The 23532-nt window shown below is 36.8% G+C and overlaps 1 protein-coding gene across 1 annotated transcript in view; it reads right to left on the reverse strand.

Annotated features, from left to right (window-relative positions):
• Positions 1-4246: 4246 nt before the first annotated feature.
• Positions 4247-23532, reverse strand: part of FAM81B (family with sequence similarity 81 member B) — a 55178-nt gene continuing 35892 nt past the window's right edge. Inside the window, exons 7-10 of the mRNA XM_077864341.1 lie at positions 16333-16439; positions 8445-8580; positions 6396-6591; positions 4247-4547 (exon numbers count right to left, since the gene is read on the reverse strand). Coding sequence (XP_077720467.1) covers positions 4414-4547; positions 6396-6591; positions 8445-8580; positions 16333-16439 — 573 coding nt within the window. The 3' untranslated portion in view covers positions 4247-4413. The remainder of the gene's footprint in view (positions 4548-6395; positions 6592-8444; positions 8581-16332; positions 16440-23532) is intronic.

Raw genomic sequence — 23532 nt, forward strand, 5'->3', positions numbered from 1 at the left:
TGCATCTTGAAGAGAAAGCCTGAGTTCCTTAACATGAGTTATAAAGCCCTTTTGATCCGACACCCTGCTCCTCCTAATCTCTCCAGCCTTCTTTTTTGTTATTTACCTCCTCAAACCTTCTCTCCTGCCTCCCACCACATATACTTTAGATTCTGACCATACCTTGCAGTTCCTGGCATGTGTTCCATTCACTTGGCCTCTGGGCCTTTGATCAGGCTGCTCCATCTCCCTGAGGCCCCATCTCTACCAACCATGACCCTTTCCCTTAGTGAATGTCTGCTTGTATTGCAGAGGTCTCAGTTTAGATATCCCTACTTCTGGAAGACCTCTTTGCCTGATGGCCCATGTTTTCCTAAATACCTCTCTCAGGTGCTCCAGCATGCTCTTTGCCCATGTATTTGAAAGTTTAATTATTGGTCTTCTCCACTAGACTGTAAGTTCCCTAAGAGCAGTTTAGTTAGTTTGCTCAGTATGGCATTCCCAATGCCTAGGATCTGAATGAATGGAGGCTGCCAAGAAGTACACAGAAGTTTGGAGACCCTCTTCCTAAGGTTAAAAACATAGATATGTATGTATCAGTATATATTATAGATCAAATATCCCCTAGCATTTAGGGTGCTACTTGCTGCTATCATGAGTGATACCAATAGAAGTGAGAAGACATTTGGTACATTTCTGTAGAAGAAGAAAAAGCTGCTAATGTCCAGGGAACTCTGGAGATACTTTTTCTTTGAGCTTGGACCTTATTGCTCTCCTGACTATCCAGTGGTGAGCATATCCATCCCACATAGGGCTGAGAAGGTCCTTAACCTTTGCAGCGTGAGGTGAGGAATTTGTCCTTCATTTTCAGTGAGGAAGCAAAATCCTTTGAACATTACCATTTCGTCCTCAATGTAAATAATTTCCTATGTTTTGTTATCCCTCAGGGCAGATTTTGACAAGAGGAAGGAAATGGCAGGAAACACTGGGCGGCAGCAGGAGACCCTTGGACTAACCGGACCTGTTCAGATAGGTGTTGGTGCCTCAGAGAACTCCCAGAGATAATCTAACATATGCCTCAGGTCCACTGGGTAGATCTGCATCGCAGAGTCCGTGATGTTCAAACATCCTCCTGTATTTGTGGGAGACGAGCCTGACACTTACCAAAGGATTAAGTGTTGGTGTTTGATACAGAATAAAGTGCCATGTATATTGAGCTTCTCTAGGGATAGTGTTTGTCCTTGTCATCTTTTTTGGATCTATGGCAAAATAAATGCAGAGAGAGGGAGGCCCAGAGCAGAGGTGAATTTGTGGTGAAATGACAGCACTTCAGCGCCAGGACCCTTCACTTACTGAGCCCTAGCCACATGTTTACAAGGTTGATGTAAAATTTGCAGAAGTAAGACATTTTAATTACAATAAGACCATCAATTAAGACCACTGTCTCCATTCCCCCTTCTGTTGATGTCAGGTACCCCTGGAGTGGCTATGGCCATCTTTGCATCCAGCAAAAGAGAATATGTCTTGGGGGTATGTTTGGGTTAGAGGGATATGCTTATGTTTTTCACAGTCACTTCTGTATGGAGGTAAAATAGCAGCTGTCCTGAGGTAACTGTGGATTTCCAGAATATTCCTACAGACTTCGGCGCCAATTCATCAGGATAGAACATTAGCAATAAATCAAACCTGTTTAAGCTTTAGGTCCTGCAAAACCTGGATCCACCTTCTCTCTAGGCCCTCTAGAGCCTATGCAAACCTGTGAACACCCCAACTTGGGATTCCAAGCAAGAACACTGACAAGATCCTTTGATTCCCCTCCTACCCTCTGGCATTACATTCAGTTCTACATGGTACTATCATGTCACCACCAATGAGAGAGGGCCATTTTGCAAAGCCTTTGGCTTTATCCTATACTATTATTTGAACTACAATTTAGAGCACTTTTGCTTACAAGGAAAAAAAACCTATAGAGTAGGAAATGGGTGTGAGTGAGATGACATGGCTCTTTGTCGTATGAATTCTTAATTTAATCCTACAACCACTAATTTGATTCTTAACAAAGAGTTGTTCTTTCAGCCTAGTAGTATATTGGCTATGGGGGTGGTTTTTTAAAATACATTTTATACTGGATACAAAAATATTATTGTACTGTAAAAACAATAAATTCTTATGCAGAAAACAAAATTCTTCAAAATCCAATCACTGCTAAGTCTGTTGTAAATTCCTACTTTTTTGCACACTATATGGTATGCATATTCTGTTTAACATCTTTCTAAATATTTTTTGACACAGTGGGATCGTATCCATATTGCTTTGCAACTTGCTTTTTTCACCTACCAGTGTATCTTAGATATCTTTTTGTGTTATTTTTAAGGGTTGAAGAGCATTTTTATCTAGTTATATCATTAATTTGGTCAGTCACTTCCTAATATTTAGGTTTTTAGGGTTTTTTATTTTGTTTTTTACTACAACAAATGGTGCTGTAATAAGCATCCTTGGTCATTTATTTTTACACATTTTGGAAGGTGTTTTATTTTCTGTAATACAAATTTCTTTCTTTTTTTGTGATATTAATTTCTAATAGTAAAATTCCAGGGTCAAAGAATAAATACATTTTAAAATGTTAATAGATGTTTCCAAATTGCTCTTTTACTCTCTGTACCAATTCATAGACTCACCAGAAATTCTCAACAGCCTTGTCAATCACTAATTTTTGGTGATCTTAAAATGGTACCTAAGGGTTCCTTTAATTTGTATTTAATAGGTTGGATGTTTTCTTATCTTCATTTACTATTGTATTCTTCTATGACTTGCCTATTCATTATTATTATTTTCTTATTCACTTATAAGAGTTATTTAGGATTACCTGAGATACTAGCCCTTCATCTTAGTATGACACTTTGTTGCCAAGGACACCTGTTATTGCATTTTATTTTATTTATTTTTATTTTTATTTTTATTTTTTAATTTTTTTATAATAAATTTTTTATAAAATTTTAATTTTTATAATAAAATTTTTTATAATAAAAAATTTTAATTTTTTATAATAAATTTATTGGTGCTCAATTTGCCAACATACAGAATAACACCCAGTGCTCATCCCGTCAAGTGCCCCCCTCAGTGCCCGTCACCCATTCACCCCCACCCCCTCCCTCCTCCCCTTCCACCACCCCTAGTTCGTTTCCCAGAGTTAGGAGTCTTCATGTTCTGTCTCCCTTTCTGATATTTCCTACCCATTTCTTCTCTTCCCTTCTATTCCCTTTCACTATTATTTATATTCCCCAAATGATATTGCATTTTAAACTCTTAAATTCTTTTATGAAAATCCTTTGCAGTATAGTCAGGATGCTGTATGTAAATTAATAAGAACAAATGGAGAGGTTTCATATAACTAAAAATTTGGGTGCACAGTGGTCAAAAATTTATTTGGAAGGTAAATTTGTACTTTATTAGTTTATTAGTTTGTACTTTATTATTAGGGGAGAAGTTGTCATTTTTCCCTAAACCAAGGCAAGAGACTAAGTCTGAAATAGGGATCCTCTTGCCAGGTTACAAAAAGCTCTGTGATTAAAAATTATCTCTGTTCTAGCAGATAGCGTATGCACAAATGGCTTATTTTTATTTTTAATGATTTTACTACCCAATACCAGGCTCTCCATCTGACATTTATATCTAGAAAAGTTAGGAATATTTTAATTTTGTAGGAAGCTAATTTGAATTTGGCACCTAGATTGAATTATGTTGGATGTTTTTCATAGAAACTGGTGCATTCTCTTATTTTGCATGGTTAGCTCTTACTTGCTCATAGTTCAGCTACATACTGAGTAAAAATGAATCAATACTTTGATAGGCATAAGTTAGACTTGCTATAAATACTAGGATTGTCAGAAGACAAAAAAATACTGGATCAGAAGTTGCAGTGTGACAGCCTGCTAATTGTATCTGCCCCACAGATCTAGTAAGTATTTTGAACCGGTTGCTAATGCTTATAAATGGTTTCATATAAAACTTGATTTCTAGTTTCTCTTGAAAAATGAAACATGGGCACTAATGGATTATATACATATTAATAGTGAACTAGAACTACGTGGTGGCTATTCTTTGATAGGCAAAGCAAGTGGTCTCCAGTTTGCCACAGTTCCTGCATTACTTTTATGACCCTCTTTGCTCATTTATGTACATTTTATAGACTATTCTTTTTTATTTATAGGCAAATAAAAATATAAAGAGCCATGTCTTTTTCATGGATACATTAATGAAGACATCATAAACTCCTTTGCTTTATTGGGTTTTCTGGCACATTCATCGCCTTAAAAATGTGGTAAGAAGTACAGAGACATAAGAAGCAGTAAACATCCCAGAGACAGTAACTTCTTCCCAGCTTTTTACCAACAAACCACTATTTTGGTTGGTGAAAAAGATGACTGAAAAGTTTTATACTTCCTGGAGTTCCACTATCTTACGCTGTAATTTCTTTAGGTCTTTTTGTACTTTATATTTCTCTAAATCCATCTTTGTTTTCTGTATTTGTTGGAGGGAGTTGAGAGAGTCGTGAATTGATTTAAATCCTAGAAGAGAATATGAGAAGAGATATGCTTAAATTAAACAGTGCTTTGGAATTCTTTTTGTAAACAAAAGTTGCTAATCAACAGTCTCACCATAATTGGTCATCATTTAATTAAAAACATATTAAATTCCAGTAAGACCAGTCTAAAAATGTACAATAATCCATTTCTTATATGTCATAAAGATGCATTAATGATAGTGTTTCAGCTTGTATCTGGCTTCATTGTGAAAATTTCAGTTCCTCTGCCCCTTGCCCAAATATATTGCATAACAAAATAATTCTGTATTTCAAGAAAGATATTAAAACATTTTCTTCTCCCTGTGTATTTTGATAAGAAATTTGGATGATTTTTTTTTAAAGTTCTTGTTACCAAACTGAAGATAAAGAACACAAGTGAGATTTTAAAACTTCTCAGAAACTAACCTGTTGAGGGACCTATGGAGTGGCCGCCAGCTGTTCCCCCTGCACCCACCCCCAAGCACTTTGTCTCTCTCTTATGCAAGTCTAGTTGCTCATGACCAGGACCTACCAGACCTCGAGCTTCTTAGGGTACCCCCTTTCACATAGTCATTTCCCAATACATTTTTATTAAAGGCATAAAGGAGCACACCATTAATTTAGAATTCTCCTTTGCTAGAACTCCAGGTAAGTAAAATGAAAAAACATAGATTGTTAAGTTCTTCTTTAGCTCATCCTGAATGAATATAATTAAACCTCTGGTCCTAAGGTAGAAAGCAGAGACCTAAAAGAAGGGCCAGTTAAGTTTTGGATATGATTCCTGGCCAGATAATTCATTATTTTGATTAGGCAGTGAGATAGGGGGATAGGGGCAGTGTGTGTCAGATTTCCAGGCAACAAATTTTACTTATATGCTAGGAACATCTGGCAAAATGAGGGCATAATATCTTTCCAAGACACCTTCAACTCACCTCTGTACAGGACCAAAATTTGGGAGAATTTACATCAATTTTTTGAAACTAGAAGACAGGGATCCCTGGGTGGCGCAGCGGTTTAGCGCGCCTGCCTTTGGCCCAGGGCACGATCCTGGAGACCCGGGATCGAGTCCCACATCGGGCTTCCGGTGCATGGAGCCTGCTTCTCCCTCTGCCTGTGTCTCTGCCTCTCTCTCTCTCTCTCTCTGTGTGTGACTATCATAAATAAATAAAAATTAAAAAAAAAAAAAAAAGAAACTAGAAGACAGAAAATGAGATGAGTCTTTCTTTAAAAAAGGAACCTCTGGTTCCTGGTAATTCCCTCAGGTTTGTGACTTGAGGCAGATGGTTGCTCCACAGCACCTATCCCATGTCCTTCCCTTTGACAAATTAGATGAGCCTTTCAAATTAATCCCCTTTGATGTAAGCTCAGCTTGACACTGTTGCCATTAGCCTCCTTAAGAAGAAAAGCAGTCATTATACTGGACTCTGTTAATTCATCTCTCTTTCTCACTTCTAAAGGTCAGGTCTCCAGTCTGACATCTGTCCAGGCTCATTACCTGCAGTTCAATAAGGGACATTTGATTTCAGGTCCTAATTTCATGATACACCACAAGTCAAGTCTTGATCGCAAGGACTCTGCAAGTATAACAATGATTCTATGATCTTAGTTAAAAAAAAAATCTCACAGCGTTGGTCAGCTTGTGACATTGCCAGGTCCAAATGAAGAATGTGAACTTGTTTACTCACCTTCCAAAGGTATGCTAACGTTTTGTGGGATATTTAGAAAAGTCAGATGAAATACAAAAGGATATCGATAATGACAAGACTGATCCATGGTCATGAGCTCAAAGTAGACAACCCTGAGGGATTGGCTAAGCAAGGACTGGTGTTCTTAATCAAAGGTGTCTGCTCACCTGATTGATATTCATTCTGCATTTTCTCTAATTCACCCCAAATGTGCTTTTCCAGTTGCTGCATCTTTTTGGACAGCTTATTTTCTATATGCTTTACTTTGCTTAGTTCTGCTTCCTGTTTCTCTGTGTTAATGAAATTCTCTAATTTGCTTGAAAGCTGCAATAGTTTTTCTTTCATTTTGTTTTCGGACTTTTCCTATAAAATAAGATATCATGTGATAAAACTCTGCAGAAAACAAAACTTATGAGGATTTGTTTTTCAGCTTAGAGAATGTTTTTAACAAGTTTGCTTTTCCATGTTAAACATGAAAAATCCCACCAAGTTCCCTTGTATCTAAAACCGTGTTCACAAAGATAAGAGTTCGTCTCTTTGTTTGGCCTTGTTTGTAGCTTCTAGAATTCTGCATGTGATGGGGGAAAGAAAGGGCTGTGGTCTTGCTGAAATGCCTTGAGGATTTGGAATTATAGTCTAGTGTTTAAAGAAGTGTGGCCAAGGGAACGCCTGGGTGGCTTGACGGTTTACTGCCTGCTTTCGGCTCAGGGCGTGATCCTGGGGTCCTGGGATCGAATCCCATGTCGGGCTCCCTGCATGGAGCCTGCTTCTCTCTCTGCCTGTGTCTCTGCCTCTCTCTCTCCTGTGTCTCTCATGAATAAATAAAATCTTTAAAAATAAATAAAAATAAAAAAGAAGCATGGCTAAGGAAGGCATTTTAGTTACTGCTTGACCTAAGGTCCTTGGACATGCTCCTATTAGGGTGTCCATATTCCCTTAAGCTTCATATCTCCACGTGGACACAGTTCAACTAGAATAGTGATTCTCAACTCCTGTTGCCTATTAGTATCACCTGGACCATCACACCATCCTACTAATACTGTGATTTAATTGGTCTACAATGGAACTCAGGAATTATCTAGTTTAAAAACTCTCCAAGTAAAAAAAAACAAACAAACAAAAAAAAAAACAAAAAACTCTCCAAGTGATTCTAATTGCAACAAGGTGGGGACTCATGTGGTCCAGGTTCATTAGCTTCTCTGTGCCTTACCTCCCACAGGGAATTTGCAAGCAGGAACCAGGTGAGACTGACTTAGCCCCTATGGTTCTCCTGTCTTTGGCTCTGTCTGCCTCCGGGAGATGGAGTCCAGCCTCTCTCTTACTTGTGGTAGGAAGTTTCTGCCTGCAGGTGACCCTGTGGAACCTGGTGCTGCCTAGAACTGGTGGATGAATCTGTCTAAATCCAGGAGGACTAGCAGGCCCTCCTGGCTGCACATCTTACCACATGGACTTGAAAAATCTTATCAATGATAAAGGTGTAATGGTTATCTCCATCTCTTGGACTCCTATCTCTGTCAGCTGCCCAAAGCCCGTCTACCGAAGTTCCAGAAACATCTTATTTGGATCCTTGGCAAGGCTGGAAGCCACTGGTGACACAGATGGCTCTGTGCTGCTCTCCTGTTGGGGCTAGCAGCTGGGCCAGCAGAGATGGCTGGAGTGGAAGGGCATCTGTAGTGAACAGACTCCTCCTCCATCCTGTAGTCTTGCCTCAAAGCTGAAGGGTTCTCTACAAGGTTGGATCTGGAAAAGGAGTTTTGGAAACCTTTGGTCTACTAATGGATCTTCGGAGAGGTAAACTGACTCGTCTATGGCCAAAGTTTTTAGGCTTTATTGCGCCCAAGCATCACCCAAGGAGCTTGCCTGGAAGCACAGATCCCCAGGGGAGGGCTCAAGGGGTCTGATGCTGCTCTGAGTTGGGACCAGGAATCCATATTTTAAAAAACAAAACAAACACCTCCTCTCTTTTGGTTATTCTATTATGGATTCATGGAGCTGGAGAGTAGCACACAAGACCAAAAAGCAGGCCTCTGGATTCCTATGCCGGTGCAAAAAAGGTAAGTTACTGACACAGTGAAGTTACTGTGATGTCAGAATGAAACTTTCAAGACCTTTGCTCACTACTAACATCCAGACCTTTACTCACTACTGACACTACTCGCTACTAACATCCAGACAACTATGCAGCTGGTTACTTCATGAATAACAGATCTCCTTACCAGTTTCTCCTGGAGGAGCTTCAGACATTGATTTATGTGGCCAAGGTGGTCTTTTTCATAGCTGACGAACCGGTTTTTTGTCCATTTTTGATGGTTCTCAATTTCCTCACATAGATTATTTGAAAGTGAATTAAATCTAAGGGGAAAAATATTTCAACTTTAATAGGTAAATTTTGGTTTTATGTTTAAAATTAGTATTGAAAAACTCTGCAGTTTTTTTCAGATGATAAGGCTCAAGATGCATAGCACGTTCTTATGGGTTGACGTGGGAGGTGGGGGTGAGGGAGCACATTCTGGTCCCTGCCCTGAGCTTGCATTCAATTCAGCTGCTCACAACACCCCTCCTCAAACTTTAAAATACACATATACACAATGACAGACACACAGACACACGTGTGTCATCCATGCAGATTTCCTCTTAGGGCCAAGGATGCCTTGTGTGGGTGGAAGAAACTGGTAACTCACTTGGGATGGGGATATCTCTCTGTGATGGGGGTCAGCAAACCCTTTCTATAAAGGGTCAGATAGTAAATATTTCAGGCTTTGTGGGCCATATGGCCTCTGTTGCAACCACTTGGTTGTACAATGAGTCAATGCTGTCATTGCAGTGGGAAAGCAGCCACGTAGGATATAAAGAACATGGCTTGTTTATAAACAAATAATGAACATGGTTGTGGTCTAACTTTATATACACTCAGATTTAAATGGCATATAACCACATGTCATAAAACATTTTTTTTAGTTAAAAAAATAGTAGAAAGTGTGCAAATCATTCTTAGTAGTGGCAGATTTGGCTAAGGGTGGTAGTTTGGGGTCACTATCCCAAGACCACAAGACCCCAAGGGTCACTATCAGGCAGGCGGAGGAGCTGGGCCAGAGAAAAGTTACAGATAGGGAGTGGGGAAGGGAGTTGGAAGAGCCCAACAGGACTTTAGGAAAGCAGAGTGTCCACGGGAGACAGTCCTTGGTTGTCTTTTCTGTCTCGGGTGAAACTTCAGTCAAGGTGCCATTGCTTCCAGTGGGGCTCTGTTTGTGGATTCTTTGAAGGGTGGGGTGCAGGGAGCGCTTAAAGAGCTGTTGAGTGACTCACGTCGGGGCAGAAACGGTTGCAGTTGGATAAGGTGCAGGGAGCGACTGCTGGCATCAAAACGATGCACCACAGGAATATTAAATAACAGAGAAAGAAGGATTTTTGAAAATGGAAGTGGAGGTTATTACAAAGAGTAAAGGATTGGAATCATATTATCATCAATTTGAAAAGTCACTGTAGAGTGGCTGAGGGTATGAGTAGAAAGGAGCATCCGCAGCTAGCAGCCCTGAGAAATACGGGTCTGAGCAGAGGTGGGGTGAGGGGGTGCTGCTGAGTGGTCTCTGTATGTTTTCTACACGTGACTTGCTTGCAGTAAGATGTCAATTTCAAATTCCCTTTTAGAAGAGGCGGTGCATTAGGCAGGTGCAACACATGTTTGTTATTGAAAATACTCAGATTACCTTATAAAAAGTGGGTGGCTTGACATAATCATCACTGTAATGTTTTCAGGACAAATTACATGCAGATAATTTCATTTGTGCTATTTATCATTGGAAACTGCTTAAGACATGCTGCACGTATATTGTATGTATATGCCTCGTTAGCTTCCCTGAAAAAGTATTCGAACTAATATTTGGAAAAGACAGGTTATATGAGGCCATTTCCATTTTTATTTAGACCAATGGACATTAAACAATATAGAGACATTTTTGGTTGTCACACATTGGAGGTGTTGGTGACAGGTAGAAGGTAGAGGCCAGAAATACTGCTAAACATCCTACAATGCACAGGACAGCCTTATAAGTAAAAATTATCTAGCCCAAATGCCAATAATGCCCATGTTGAGAAACCAGGATTTAGATGGTGAAATCAAGGAATGGGAAAAGTTAATTTTCCAGTAGTTATATTAGTTGTAGAATAATAGCTGAATTCTGATCTTCATCTCTGTGACTTATCACGTTTTTTTAATATGGAGAGAGATTTTCACATAGAAAGCATACCTTGATTCAGGTGAGTACTTTAACTCTTCATTAAGAGCCTACCTTTGGCCACTCTGCCTGTTCTTAATATAACCACAATTTCCAGACACCCGTGCTCTAGCTAACAGCTGATGGATCTCAGACAAATACATTCCCAACTGATACATGGGCAGCCTCATTTTAGCCAAGTGTTTCTTATGTCTGGAACACTCTTCCTTAGGATACACAACGGCCCCTGCCCTCATTTCATTCAGATTTCTATTCAAGCACCACTTAATCACCTTAACAGAGGACTTTTTTTAAAAACCACTCTTAAAAAACCAAAAGGTTTTATTTTCCCCATCACACTCTCCCTATTCCTTTACTTTATTTTTCTCCAAAATAGTTATCACCAGGTGATATATATATAATTGGGGTGCTGTCTGCTCCACTAGAACCTAAGCTCCACCAAAGTATTTTGCTTGGCTTACAGTATTTTGCTTGGCTCACAGTGGTAAATAATAAAGTGCGCAATGAATAGTTGAATAAATGGATAAATGATTCATTCTTACTCATTCAATACCTTTTACTAAGGCTGTTCACAAATAACAAATCATACACTTGCCGAGCTATTTAGAAATCTGATCTTCAGTGTTCATCTTCCCTTTCCTATCTCTGGTGGAAATATATTAATTGATAGTGATGGTTAAGAGGGACAGTAAATCCCCAGATAATCAAGAGCTAGCTTTGCAGTTGGGAATCCAGCCTTCAGTGTTCACCTTTACTGTGTGTGTGGATAAGAGCATTTACTCTCATTACTGATACAATATTAACATCCCTCTGAACACCAGGGAACCATTAAATGTGCCCAAGTAATATCTTAGAAGCACATATCAGTAATTAGAATTCTGAAATTAAAGTCATAATGAGTTACTGCATATGATCATTTTACTCCAAGGTGTTTTTTTTTTTTTTTTTTTTTTACTCCAAGGTTTTACATGCAATTGGAGACTCACTTTACTGGTAGCCACCAAAAGTCAGACTCTGGGTAGTTTATGAAAATATAAAAGAATTTTATATTTTAAAAGCATTTTTGGGGATCCCGGGGTGGCTTAGCGGTTTGGCGCCTGCCTTTGGCCCAGGGCGCGATCCTGGAGACCTGGGATCGAGTCCCACGTCAGGCTCCCGGCATGGAGCCTGGTTCTCCCTCCTCCTGTGTGTCTACCCCTCTCTCTCTCTCTCTCTTTCTCTCTCATAAATAAATAAACAAATAAATAAATCTTTAAAAGCATTTTTTTAAAAAGCATTCTCCTGTAAAGATAAAAAGGATAAGCTAAAATAAAAGTTTATATAAATCTCTTTCTTTCCTTAGGCTTTCCCCTAACACAATGGATGTGATTTTCCAGGAAAGAATTACTTTTCTATGAATTATAGAATCTACAGTTAAAAATCTCAACAAGAGGAATTTATCTTGGATGATATTCACATTTTAGCTCCCAAATCCTCTATTCCAATGGTTATGGTAGTATTTCTATCAGGTATAGGTAGATATGGATAAGGGAGGGAGGGAGGAGGGAAAGAGGTAGATGCATGGATGGATAGGGTTTTTTTTTTCCTTTTCAAAAAACACAAAAGTCATACTTTTAAATTATGGCCAGAGACCTTACTAGGATAATGTGAGATACAGTTTTTATAAAAATTTTATAAATTTTATATTGATAGGATCAAGTTAATATTCATGCCAAGGGCAATAATAAGGAAGAAAATTACAAAGGGTAAGATAAAATTTAATGGGGACCTATAGACATAGCAGATGGCTGTGGTGAGTGTGAATGGTGAGGGAGAGTGTGGGGCTTGCAACAATCATCCTAGTGACCACTGTGGTTATAGTAGACATACATGAATGAGGATATAGCCCCATTCTGGCCCCTACCCCCTTTTTTTTAACCAGTTCACTTCTGTCTTAAAGTCATTGTCTTGCATTCAATAAGTGATTGAACTTTTCTGGAGTGTATGAAAAGTTTGAATTCTTGGACACTCTTTTAACAGGCTGTCAAGAATTCAGATAGTGGCTTCAACAAAGTCAGTCTTTGGAGACTGAATCTAAGATTTTTAAGTTTCATGTTAGAAGAAAGAAATTAATTCCAAGAAACATTTTTTTCCTACTAAATTTATACCTATATACTTAAACTAAGTTCTTCATGTCCTGTGGTTTCTAGTGATGCTGCTAAAGAGCAACTCCACCTCCATTCTGCTAGGAAGCCTCTTATCATTCCATATTGTTCTTGAGCTTAAATCCCAACACCTTCAGAGCCTCATACCTTCATAGTTTCAAGCAGATGTGATGTCCATTCCCTGAATTTCTGTAGCACAATTAGTTTATCACTGGTTAGAATTGTTAGATGGAGGTGTCATAGATCTATAACATAATCTGAGACTTGGAGTCAGATACTTTCTAACTCTGTGACTTTGGGCAAATTATTTAGTTTCCCTGACTGTGCTTCCTCATCACTAAAATGGGGATAAGACCCACCCTGCAGAGCTGAATGCACCTGAATATCTCAATCACTCAGTGATTATATATTTATCAATAACAATTAGTATATTTTTTATATCTGCCTACTGATATACCTCATTTAACATTGTCTTGTTACTTTACCTATGTTTAGCTTTTTACCTATTTATTTTTCCTGCTAACTATATGTGGCTATGATTTTGTCTTTGAATATCCCAAAACACAACTTAAACATTCTTGGTTCTCAAAATATTCATTCATTGATTTGTTCATTGGCTTCTATTTGTGTCTGAATGTGCTGGGTGCTGAGAACACAAAGATGGATGAGACACATCTTTGACTTGAATAGTTTGTAACTTAATACTGTGGGGAGATTTTCAAAGCTGTGTGGGGAGATGTGAGTCTGTGCATTTGCTTTGTTGATTGAATAATTTCTTTTCTTATAAATCACTGTCAATTAAACATTGTCAGCAGCAAGAACTATCTAGGGAGTGACTAGTAGGTACTTCCCCGGCCAAACCCTTGCTAAAAAACAGGCATATTTTATGATGGCTAAGACTCTTAGTCTATAGGCACTAAGTTGTTGGCTTAGGACATTACTTAGCTGAACATCTGACTAAGACTCTTCTGGAAAAAGGAGGCTCAATGCACTGGTTCAGAAGAAAGAATGTGTGTATCTCCTTTGTCAATTCGAGTCATCAGTGCCAAAAGCCTGGGAATTCACTAAAAAAAACACAGATAGTTTTTGGGCTTTTAAGTTCTATATAGGATATATGTTTAATTGATTGTTAAACTTGAAATTGTTAAAGTTTCTAAATAGTAAAATTGTTCAGTTAAACACACTTTTGAATGTTAATAAAATAATTTTAATTCCTTTATTCAGAGAAAGTTGTTTCTTTAAAAAAAAAAGAAGCAAATACTATACCCCATTCACTTTAATTTGAAATATGCTCTGAATGGGAAAGAAAAAAAGAAAGCCCTATCTACCTTACATCCTCTTTGAGGAAAATATATTTGCAATACATACCTCAAAGTGTTAATATCACTAATGTGAAGGAAGCCTACAAATTGATTAGAAAATGATGAAAATCATGATACAAAATTTGACAAATGATAAGACTGGGCAATTCACAGAAAAGGAAATTCATTGGTGAAGGGAAAGCAAATGAAAACAAGAGATGCAATCTTCATCCTTTAATTGGAAAATATTTATTTAAAAATCCAGTGTTGGTAAGAATGTAGAGAAAGGTGGCCTCATATATTGCTGGTGGAAGTATTGAATTAATTATAGAATATCTGTAAGTTTAAATATTATGCAACTATTAAAAATAATGTTAGAATAGTATTCACCAATCTAGAGAGATAACTAAGATTATTGTAAAAAAGCAAAATTTTGAGTAATGTGAATAGGCTGTATTTTTAAAAGCCATGCTCTATCTATACATCTAATGGATATGTTATATAACATATATAAACATCCTTTTTCTGTTAGATGTTTATACTAACAAGGAGGAAAGTAGGGAAGGACATAGCCTTAATGTTACCATGGGTTACATTAGGAAGTTGAAATGAAGACCTTTTTTCCATCTTTGTTTAATTTTGTTACTTTTTAATTAAAAAAATTGATGATTTAAATAAAAAAGAGTCAGTTGTGTATTTAAATGAATTTTAGAGCTCATAGGTATTTGCCTGTGGAAATTTTTGGTTTATAATTTCAGCGTTAATTACTGTAATACTAATGAAAATGTAAGACTTTATTATTTCAAGTGAGGAAAAAAAAGTTTAGGTTATTACAAAAGTGTCCAGATTGATATTTAACTATTTAGATGACTCCTCTATAAGCCAACTGGAAAAAGCACACCACGTCATCAATAAGGCAGGTATAGTTCTCGAAATTTCCTTTTCCTTAATTAGCTGTTTGTTAATATGCTTCAATCCTTTAAGCCAGTATTCCATTCCAGATTACAAATCCTCTTTCTCTCCAAGGAAAATCAGTTCTTTTTTTAAAGAAATTATTTCTTATTGGTGTTCAATTTGTCAACATATAGAATAACACCCAGTGCTCATCCCATCAAGTGCCCATTTTAAAGTGCACTTCTAGAAATGGTCTACTTTTCTACTTCTCCTTTGGACATGTTATTTAATTCTAAACTAACAGGATTAGATCAAGCACCACATAGATATTTACTGAGCATCTTCACTGTGCTGGAATTTAAGCACCTAGACATGCTTTTTTTAGGGTGGGTATTTTCTCTTTACTCAAGACATTTACTTCTTTCAGTTACAGTTTTTCACCAATTTCTAGACAAACCTATTTCCCAATTTAAGATCTCCGTAATCAGATGTCTTGAAAATGACAGTATGCTATGGTTTAATTATTAGCATCATATTTTAGAGGTAAAGAAAAAAAGGTATGTCTTATAATGAGGGGCACTTAGATTTAATGAGATACTGTAAAGATGGGGGAAATGGAGCAAGCAGAGTATATTCAGCATACTGGACTTGATCAAGTCATTAAGCCCAAGTGATGTAGGACAGAGAGGAAAAAGAGCAAGAGGAGAAGGGGCAGTAAGGTAGTATCGTCCAAGTGAGAATTTTCCTCTGCCTGTGCCAGAACTCTAGGAAATGGTGGTCATTTAAACAAGAAAGGAAGATTTGGGAATAGGCTAGTAATCTGAATGTTTGTGGAGTCTTATCTCCTTTACTGTTTTCTCTGTTGCATAGGAGAAAACTCAGTGACAACGTGACACAGACCAGTCTTTAGAAAAGGAGAATGTAAAGGAGCAAGTAGGGAATCTTAAAGGAAATTTTTTTTTTCTTAGAGGAAATTTTAAAAGGAAAACTTGTAAATCAAAGTTATCTTAAAAATTATTTAATAGTCTTATGGAATCAATGTTTATTCAGTGGAGTGTATCACATTGAGGCATTTTAATATATTAATTGGTGATAAGTTAAAATTACTCTATAGAAAATGTCAAGCTGTATATCAATTCACTTGCAATAAACAGTGACAAAATTAATATTCATATTTCTTTTCTAAAGGTTTTATTTAAATTCCAGTTAACATACAGTGTATTAGTAGTTTCAGCTGTACAATACAGTGATTCAACATCTCCATACATCACCTGGTGCTCATCACAAGTGTCCTCCTCCATCCCCATCACCTATTTTACCCATCCCCCCACCCACTTCCCCTCATATTTCCTTTATTATGAATATTGTATAAGCTACTTTAGAGTAGAGTAGTCTCTCCATCAGTTTGTTGCTTTATGTCTTGGCCGGTTTCAAATTCCTGGGATGGGTTTTCATTTAATGCCAATACTTTCATTAGGCAAAACCTTCTGGAATGTACTTAACAGAATTAAAAAGCTTCCATTCACTTACTTGAACTCCAAAAGGTTCATTTCATGGCGATAATCTCCCTGGACCATCTTTAAATTTGAGATTTGCTCAGAACTGGAAGCCTCAATCTTTCCTAAGAGCTGTATTACCTAATGAAAGTAAAAAGGGAGCTTTTGTGTGTGTGTGAAGAAAATCACTAGCACTTACATTAATTATACACTATTCCTAAAAGAGCCAAGAAACAAACTTGAGCCTAAAGCACATTTGCATTTGAAAATGATTTTTCCTAAAGGAATCATTCAATAGTTACAGAACTATCTTCAGAGAAAGAATTATAGGAAAGTTCCATTCTGTTGTCTATTTGTCTATAATATTCTTTTTGATAATAGGCTACCTAGTGATATAACAAAACATAATATTGATACTAGTTTACTAAATTTGTTAATTTTAATTATTTCTTCATTTTTTCCCCCAATACGGTATACCACCATATATCCTCTATTACCATTATAGGCTTAATGCACATTGGATGGCCAATGGTAAACATTCACCAAATGTTTATTGAGTAAATGTTTAGGGGGATCCCTCGGGGGCTCAGTGGTTGAGTGCCTGCCTTCGGCCCATGGTGTGATCCCGGAGTCCCGAATCGAGTCCCACATCGGGCTCCTTGCGTGGAGCTTGCTTCTCCCTCTGCCTGTGTCTCTGCCTCCCTTTCTCTCTGTGTCTCTCATGAATAAATAAAATCTTTAATTTAAAAAAATGTTTAAACCACAATTAATTAGGCTCTGAGGAAAACACATGAGTGGCCTAAGATTAGGCCTCAGGAATTTCCAGAGAAGAGTGGGACATGAGCAAAAGTGAATTCCAAGTTAAATGACTTTAGGACATATAAAAATAGAAAACAAGTTCCATTTCTGGAAGTTAAGATAGGAGTGCCTTCCACATAGCCAGAAACATTGAGGAAGTTCCTTTAGGTAAAAGGATTGAATTGGAAAATAAAAAACAGAATTGCAGCATATAATCATGCCTAAACTAATCACTGTCCAGAGGAATGAAACTACATGACAGGTTTTGGCCAAACAGAATTCAACTGCTGAAACAGTCACATGGAGGACAGAGGGAAGTCAACAAAATCTAAGTTCTCAAAGAGATGAATAACAGAAGGGCTTGAATAGGTACCTGTTGGGTAGACAACCAATAGCTCATGAATGGCTATTTAAAGGAGACACACTTAAAACAGGCTATTTAGGGGAGTTATACTTCAAAGAATTGTTAACAAGTAATAGGCAAATATATCCCTGGCAAAAGCAAAGGAAAAGAAAGCTGGTAGTATAATATTGTTAGATAAAATGTTATTTGAGGCAAATTATGTTAAATGGGACAAAGATGGTCATTTTTACAGAGGAAGACTAGCGTCCACAGTGAAAAGAGTTTTGAACCTTTATTTACATTATATATTGTACTAAAAAGTAACAGGTCAAATAAGTAAAATATAAACAAAGGTATAGGAAGAAATGAAAAAAATATATTTAGTAGATTTATACACCAAACAATCTAACTTGCAAACAGCAAGAAACACTCATTCTTTCCCAGAGCAGTGAGCATTTGCAACAACCAAGCAGACATAAGACTATAAAGAACTCAGATTAAGGGCACATGGGTGGCTCAGTTGGTTAAATGTCGGACTCTTGACACATGGGTAGCTCAGTTGGTTAAATGTCAGACTCTTGATTTCAGCTCAGGTCATGATCTCAGGGTTGTGAGATCAAGCCCAGTGGGCTCCCTCTCTCTTTCTCTTCCTCTGCCCCTGCCCCCCACCCCTAAAAAACAAACCAAAAATTCAGATTATTCCACAAAGCAGGAAAAGCACAGATTATGACTCTAACCACACTGAATGAAAACTAAAAATAGGAAAAGTACAAAGAAACAAAAAAATCTAACCATTTGAGTAAAATAACCTCCTTTAATTCTGTTAATTCCAGTGTTTTACATGGAAATGTGCCTCTCAGATCTCCTACTCAGAGGAACATTATTGGCGAAGAGCCCTTACCACTGTGTTTAAGATGTATCACCATGTGTGGGTACCATGTTCCCATTAGTTGCTCCCAGCCAGCATCTGAATAGTATTTATTTGATGAGTGACTTTGGTTCAAAATATTTGGTGAAACTGATAAAATGGCTGGCTCAGACTTTACTTTTCTGTCTCTCCATCAGAACACAGCCCTACTGATACCTTGATTTCTGTCTTGTGAGACGTTAAGTAGGTGATCTGCTCTAGCTTTGACCTGTGGAAACTATTAGATGATATACTTATGTTGCTATAAACCACTAAGTGGTTATGGCAGCAGTAGGAAACTAATACATAAATATTAAAAATTAATAAGCAAGAAAAAAACAAGAAAAAATTATAGGATTGATATGTAAAGCTAATAGGCCTATTTTATAATCCGATGGCTTTCTCCATCTCCTCCAAGAACCTCCCCATTTTCCTTCACATTTTTTTCCCTCAATTAATTTCTTCTTTAAAAAAATTAATTTACTTTAGAGAAAGAAAGAGTGGGAGGAGGGGCAGAGAGAGAAAGAATCTTCAAGCAGACTCCCCACTGAGTACAGAGACCTCTGTGGTGCTTGATCCCATGACCCATGAAATCATGACCTGAGCCAAAATCCAGAGTTGGATGCCTAACAGACTGAGCCATCCAGGCAGCCCTCCCGCATCCCCCCACTCCCGCCCACACATACCCAGTTAATCTCCTGTACATCAATTCCTTTATGGAATTTGCTTCTCAAAGGATTAATACAAGTGTCAAAGAATAACTCAACTCTGCAATTACAATTTACTTAGGAAAGGATAGTAAGAACATTGTATATCAATAGGACACAGCCATATCCATAATCAGAGGTAAATTTGTGGTATTAAATGTTTCTATAATTATATAAGACAGAATAAAGCTATGTAAACCATTCATTTCACAAGGTTAAAAAAGAATAACAAACTAACCAGGGGAAAGCAGAATGAAGAAATTGACAAATTGTGATAAATGGAATTGCTCCTTTAAGATAGAAGTGGATTGCTCTAATCCCTGGGACCTGTGGATATGATATGTTAGAGGGCCAAAGGGATTTGCAGCTCTAATTAAGGTTACAGACCTTGAAACAGGGAGATAAATCCTGTTTTTGCAATTGGGCCCAATTCAATCACATGAGCCTCTAAAAGCCAAGCACTCTCTCCCACCTAGAGTCAGAGAGATTTGAAGCATAATATGGACTTAGCCTGTTCCTGGAGAGAGGCCACATGGAAAACATGAGAAAGAAAACTGGCAGCTGGGGGACCATCAGTCTCAAACTGACAGCCAGCAAGAACCACAGTGACACAACTGCAAGAAACTGAATTTGACCAAAAACTTGGATGTGTCTGGTGGAGGACTAATTCCCAGAGCTGCCTCAAAGGAACACAGCCCTACTGATACCTTGATTTCTGTCTTGTGAGACTTTAAGTAGGTGATCTGCTCTAGCTTTGACCTGTGGAAACTATTAGATGATATACTTATGTTGCTATAAACCACTAAGTGGTTATGGCAGCAGTAGGAAACTAATACATAAATATTAAAAATTAATAAGCAAGAAAAAAACAAAAAATTATAGGATTGATATGTAAAGCTAAGAGGTAATTTCTTTGAGAAGGTAATAAAGTTTTTCTCAGTCTAAACATAAAATGTATAGATATTAAAATTAGGAATAAAAAAGATAGAGTAGTCATAAGTATGAGCCAAGTAACAGTGAAAACATTCACAAATCTGAAAGCAGAAGCCAAATAATTATTGATCTTAATTCACCTCTCTCAATCCAAGACAAAATAGACCAAATAATAAATAAGGATACAAAAGACCCAATCAATAAGCAATTTTTTAGGTATTGACTAAACGTTGTGCCCCCAAAATACAGAATATATTCTTTTAGAACATGTGTAAAAATTTACCATCCATCCACCAAATAAACCCCTTAAAATATTCCAAAAACTGGTATATGTAACAAAAATTTCAATTATGATGAGATAAAACTAAAAATGAACACCAGGACAACAAAAAGTCCTTAACTCAGAAAAAACAACAATCCCTCTTAAGATGTTCAGTCAAAGAAAAATACAATATACAATTGGAGAATTTCTAGGAAATAATAATGAGAACATTATATCAACCCTAGGAGATAAGGGAAAGTAAATGAATGCTCAGGGAAAATTCATAGTAAAAATGCTTATACCAGGTAAAACAAAGGAAGATTACAAATATGGAGTTCAAAAAGTAAGAAAGTGAAGCAAAACAAACCACAGGAAAAGAAAAAAATATATACAAAGCTTAAATTGCTAAGAACATATGGAAAGAACAAAATAGAAACAGAACTTATAAATACGTAAAAAGACTGGCTCATTGGAGAGCAACCAATATTGTTAAGGAAAAACTTACCCATATAATCAAAGGGGGAAAAAAACAAATAAAATGGTGAGGGGGGAAAACTATACAAAGCGGAAGGAATAAAAACAAAACCAGAGGTATTTTGCACAATTTTATGAAATTTAATTTCAGAATATGGATGAAAAAGGTACTTTTTTCCAAGGAAAAATGAGTTACTAAAGCTGACCCTTGAAGAGATGGAACCTTTAAGTAGAACAATTTCCCAGAAAAAGCTGAGCAGAGATATCAAAGGTCTCTCCTTCCCATAAATCAATAGGCTCAGATGGCTTTGGAGGCAAAACGACCAAATCTTTAAAGTATAAATAATTGCAGTGCTCTTTAAACTGTTTCAGAGCATAGAAAAAGAAAGGAAGCTTCAAATTATTTGTATGAAGTAAGCAAAACATTGATTCTAAAATTTGAAAACATTTGCACAGAGACTAATCTTGTTTATAAACATGGATGCAAACTTCTTAAAATAGCAAACAGTATCCAGCAGCACAACTTAAAAAAATCATAATCAAGTGCAATTTATTTTTTTAAACAAGAATTAATAAGAAATATACAAATAATTATGCTGGTATATTTAAGAGAAAACTCCCCTGATTATCTCAACAAATGCTGAAAAGGCATTTGACAAAATTCATAATTATTCTTGATTAAAAACAAAAACTTGATGACCACAGCTTTGTAGTACAACCTGAAATCTGGCATTGTGATGCCCCCAGCTTTGGTTTTCTTTCGTAATATTCCCCTGGCTATTCGGGGTCTTTTCTGATTCCACACAAATCTTAAGATGATTTGTTCCAACTCTCTGAAGAAAGTCCATGGTATTTTGATAGGGATTGCATTAAATATGTAAATTGCCCTGGGTAACATTGACATTTTCCCAGTATTAATTCTTCCAATCCATGAGCATGGAATGTTTTTCCATCTCTTTGTGTCTTCCTCAATTTCTTTCAGAAGTGTTCTGTAGTTTTTAGGGTATAGATCCTTTACCTCTTTGGTTAGGTTTATTCCTAGGTATCTTATGCTTTTTGGGTGCAATTGTTAATGGGATTGACTCCTTAATTTCTCTTTCTTCAGTCTCATTGTTAGCACTGGGCATTTCTGTTAATGCCAGGAACAAGATCAGAATGACCACCATCCTTATGCTACTATTTATTTAATTTCATACTGGAGTTATTAAAGCAATTAGAACAGGGAGAGAAATTAAGGATGTGGAAATGGGAAAAGAGGAGTAAAATTATTATTTAAAAATCATGTGATTATATGCTTGGAAAACAACAAAGACAAGCTGAAAAATGTCTATAATCAAGAGGAGAATTTGCTAAATTAGTAGACCATAAAACTGATATGGCGTTCATTATATGCAACTAACAATTCGTGAGAAGACATAATGAAACTCCATTATGATAAACTAAAAAGAAAAAAAGATAACAAAATCCCAAAATACACTGAAGATGCATACATGAGGAAAATTTGAAACTACTCCTAATTGAAATAAGAGCAAACCTGCACAAATAGGAAGCATGCTATGTTCTTGGACTCAGCATTATGACTCTGTCAATTCTAAATTTATAAACTTAAGATGATTTCAATACAAATTAAAATTGAGTTTGTTGATTGCTGGGACTAGACAGACTGATTTTAAAATCAAATGCAAAAACTAACAATTATCACCAAGAACAGGGAGAAAAGAAAGCAACAAAAAGGACTCACTGTACCAGGTATTAAAAATACTGGGGTGCCTGAGTTGCTCATTCAGTTAAGAATCCATCTCTTGGTTTCTGCTCAGGTCATGATCTCATGGGTGGTGAGATGTAGTTCTGCTTTTGGACTGCATGCTCAGCAGGGCATCTGCTCCAGATTCTCTCCTCTGCCCTTCCCCCCACTCATGCATGCTCTCTCTTTCTCTCACTCTTTCTCTCTCACTCTAAAATAAATATTTTTTTTAAATTAAAATACTGTCAGGCCTCAGTGATTAAAATAACAAGGCATGATATTAGGAAAAACTCCAAATGGGTCAAGAATTTAAATATAAATGGTAAAGCTATGAAAGTGCCAGAAGAAAATAGAAACAATTCTTTTAGGCCTCTGTATGGGGAATTTCTTTCTAAGTGTGACTTAAAAGAAGCCACAACAGAAAAAACTGATAAAGTTAGCTACAAAGAGAGAATATAAGCATGCCAAAAGTCAAAAGACAGATGACAAACTGGGAATATGTATTTGCAGCTCTATCATAGTGAAAGGCTCATCTCCATAACATATAAAGAGCTCCTAGAAATTGAGACAAAAAAGAAAAATAGAAAAACAATGTGGAAATGGATAAAAAAGATGAACAGATAGCTTGTTAAAAAGAAATATAAATAGCTCTTGAAGGTATGAACCTCACTCACATTAAGAAAGACTAAGTGAAACCTAGAGATTATAGTTTTTTCCTATAAGAATGACAAAATTCAAAGTCAACACTGTTGGTGAGGCAATGGGGATACATAGGACATTTTTCGTATTGCCAGGAGCTGTGCAATATGGTCAAAGCCCCACAGAGTGCAAATCATTCAAAATAATAAACATGTACTTTGACCCAGCAATCACACATCTGGGTGTTGATCCTACAAACACACCTATATACACATACACACACACAAACATAAGTGCAAGGTTACACATTGCAGCATTGATTTGAAAGAGAAAAATATTGAAAATAGCTCAAATATCCATCTGTGAGAGATTGGTAAAATGAGCTATTATATAGACAGGAAGAGTATGCAGTTGTAAAAAAAAAAAA

Source organism: Canis aureus, chromosome 2 (assembly GCF_053574225.1).
Source record: "Canis aureus isolate CA01 chromosome 2, VMU_Caureus_v.1.0, whole genome shotgun sequence".
Taxonomy (NCBI): Eukaryota; Metazoa; Chordata; class Mammalia; order Carnivora; family Canidae; genus Canis; species Canis aureus.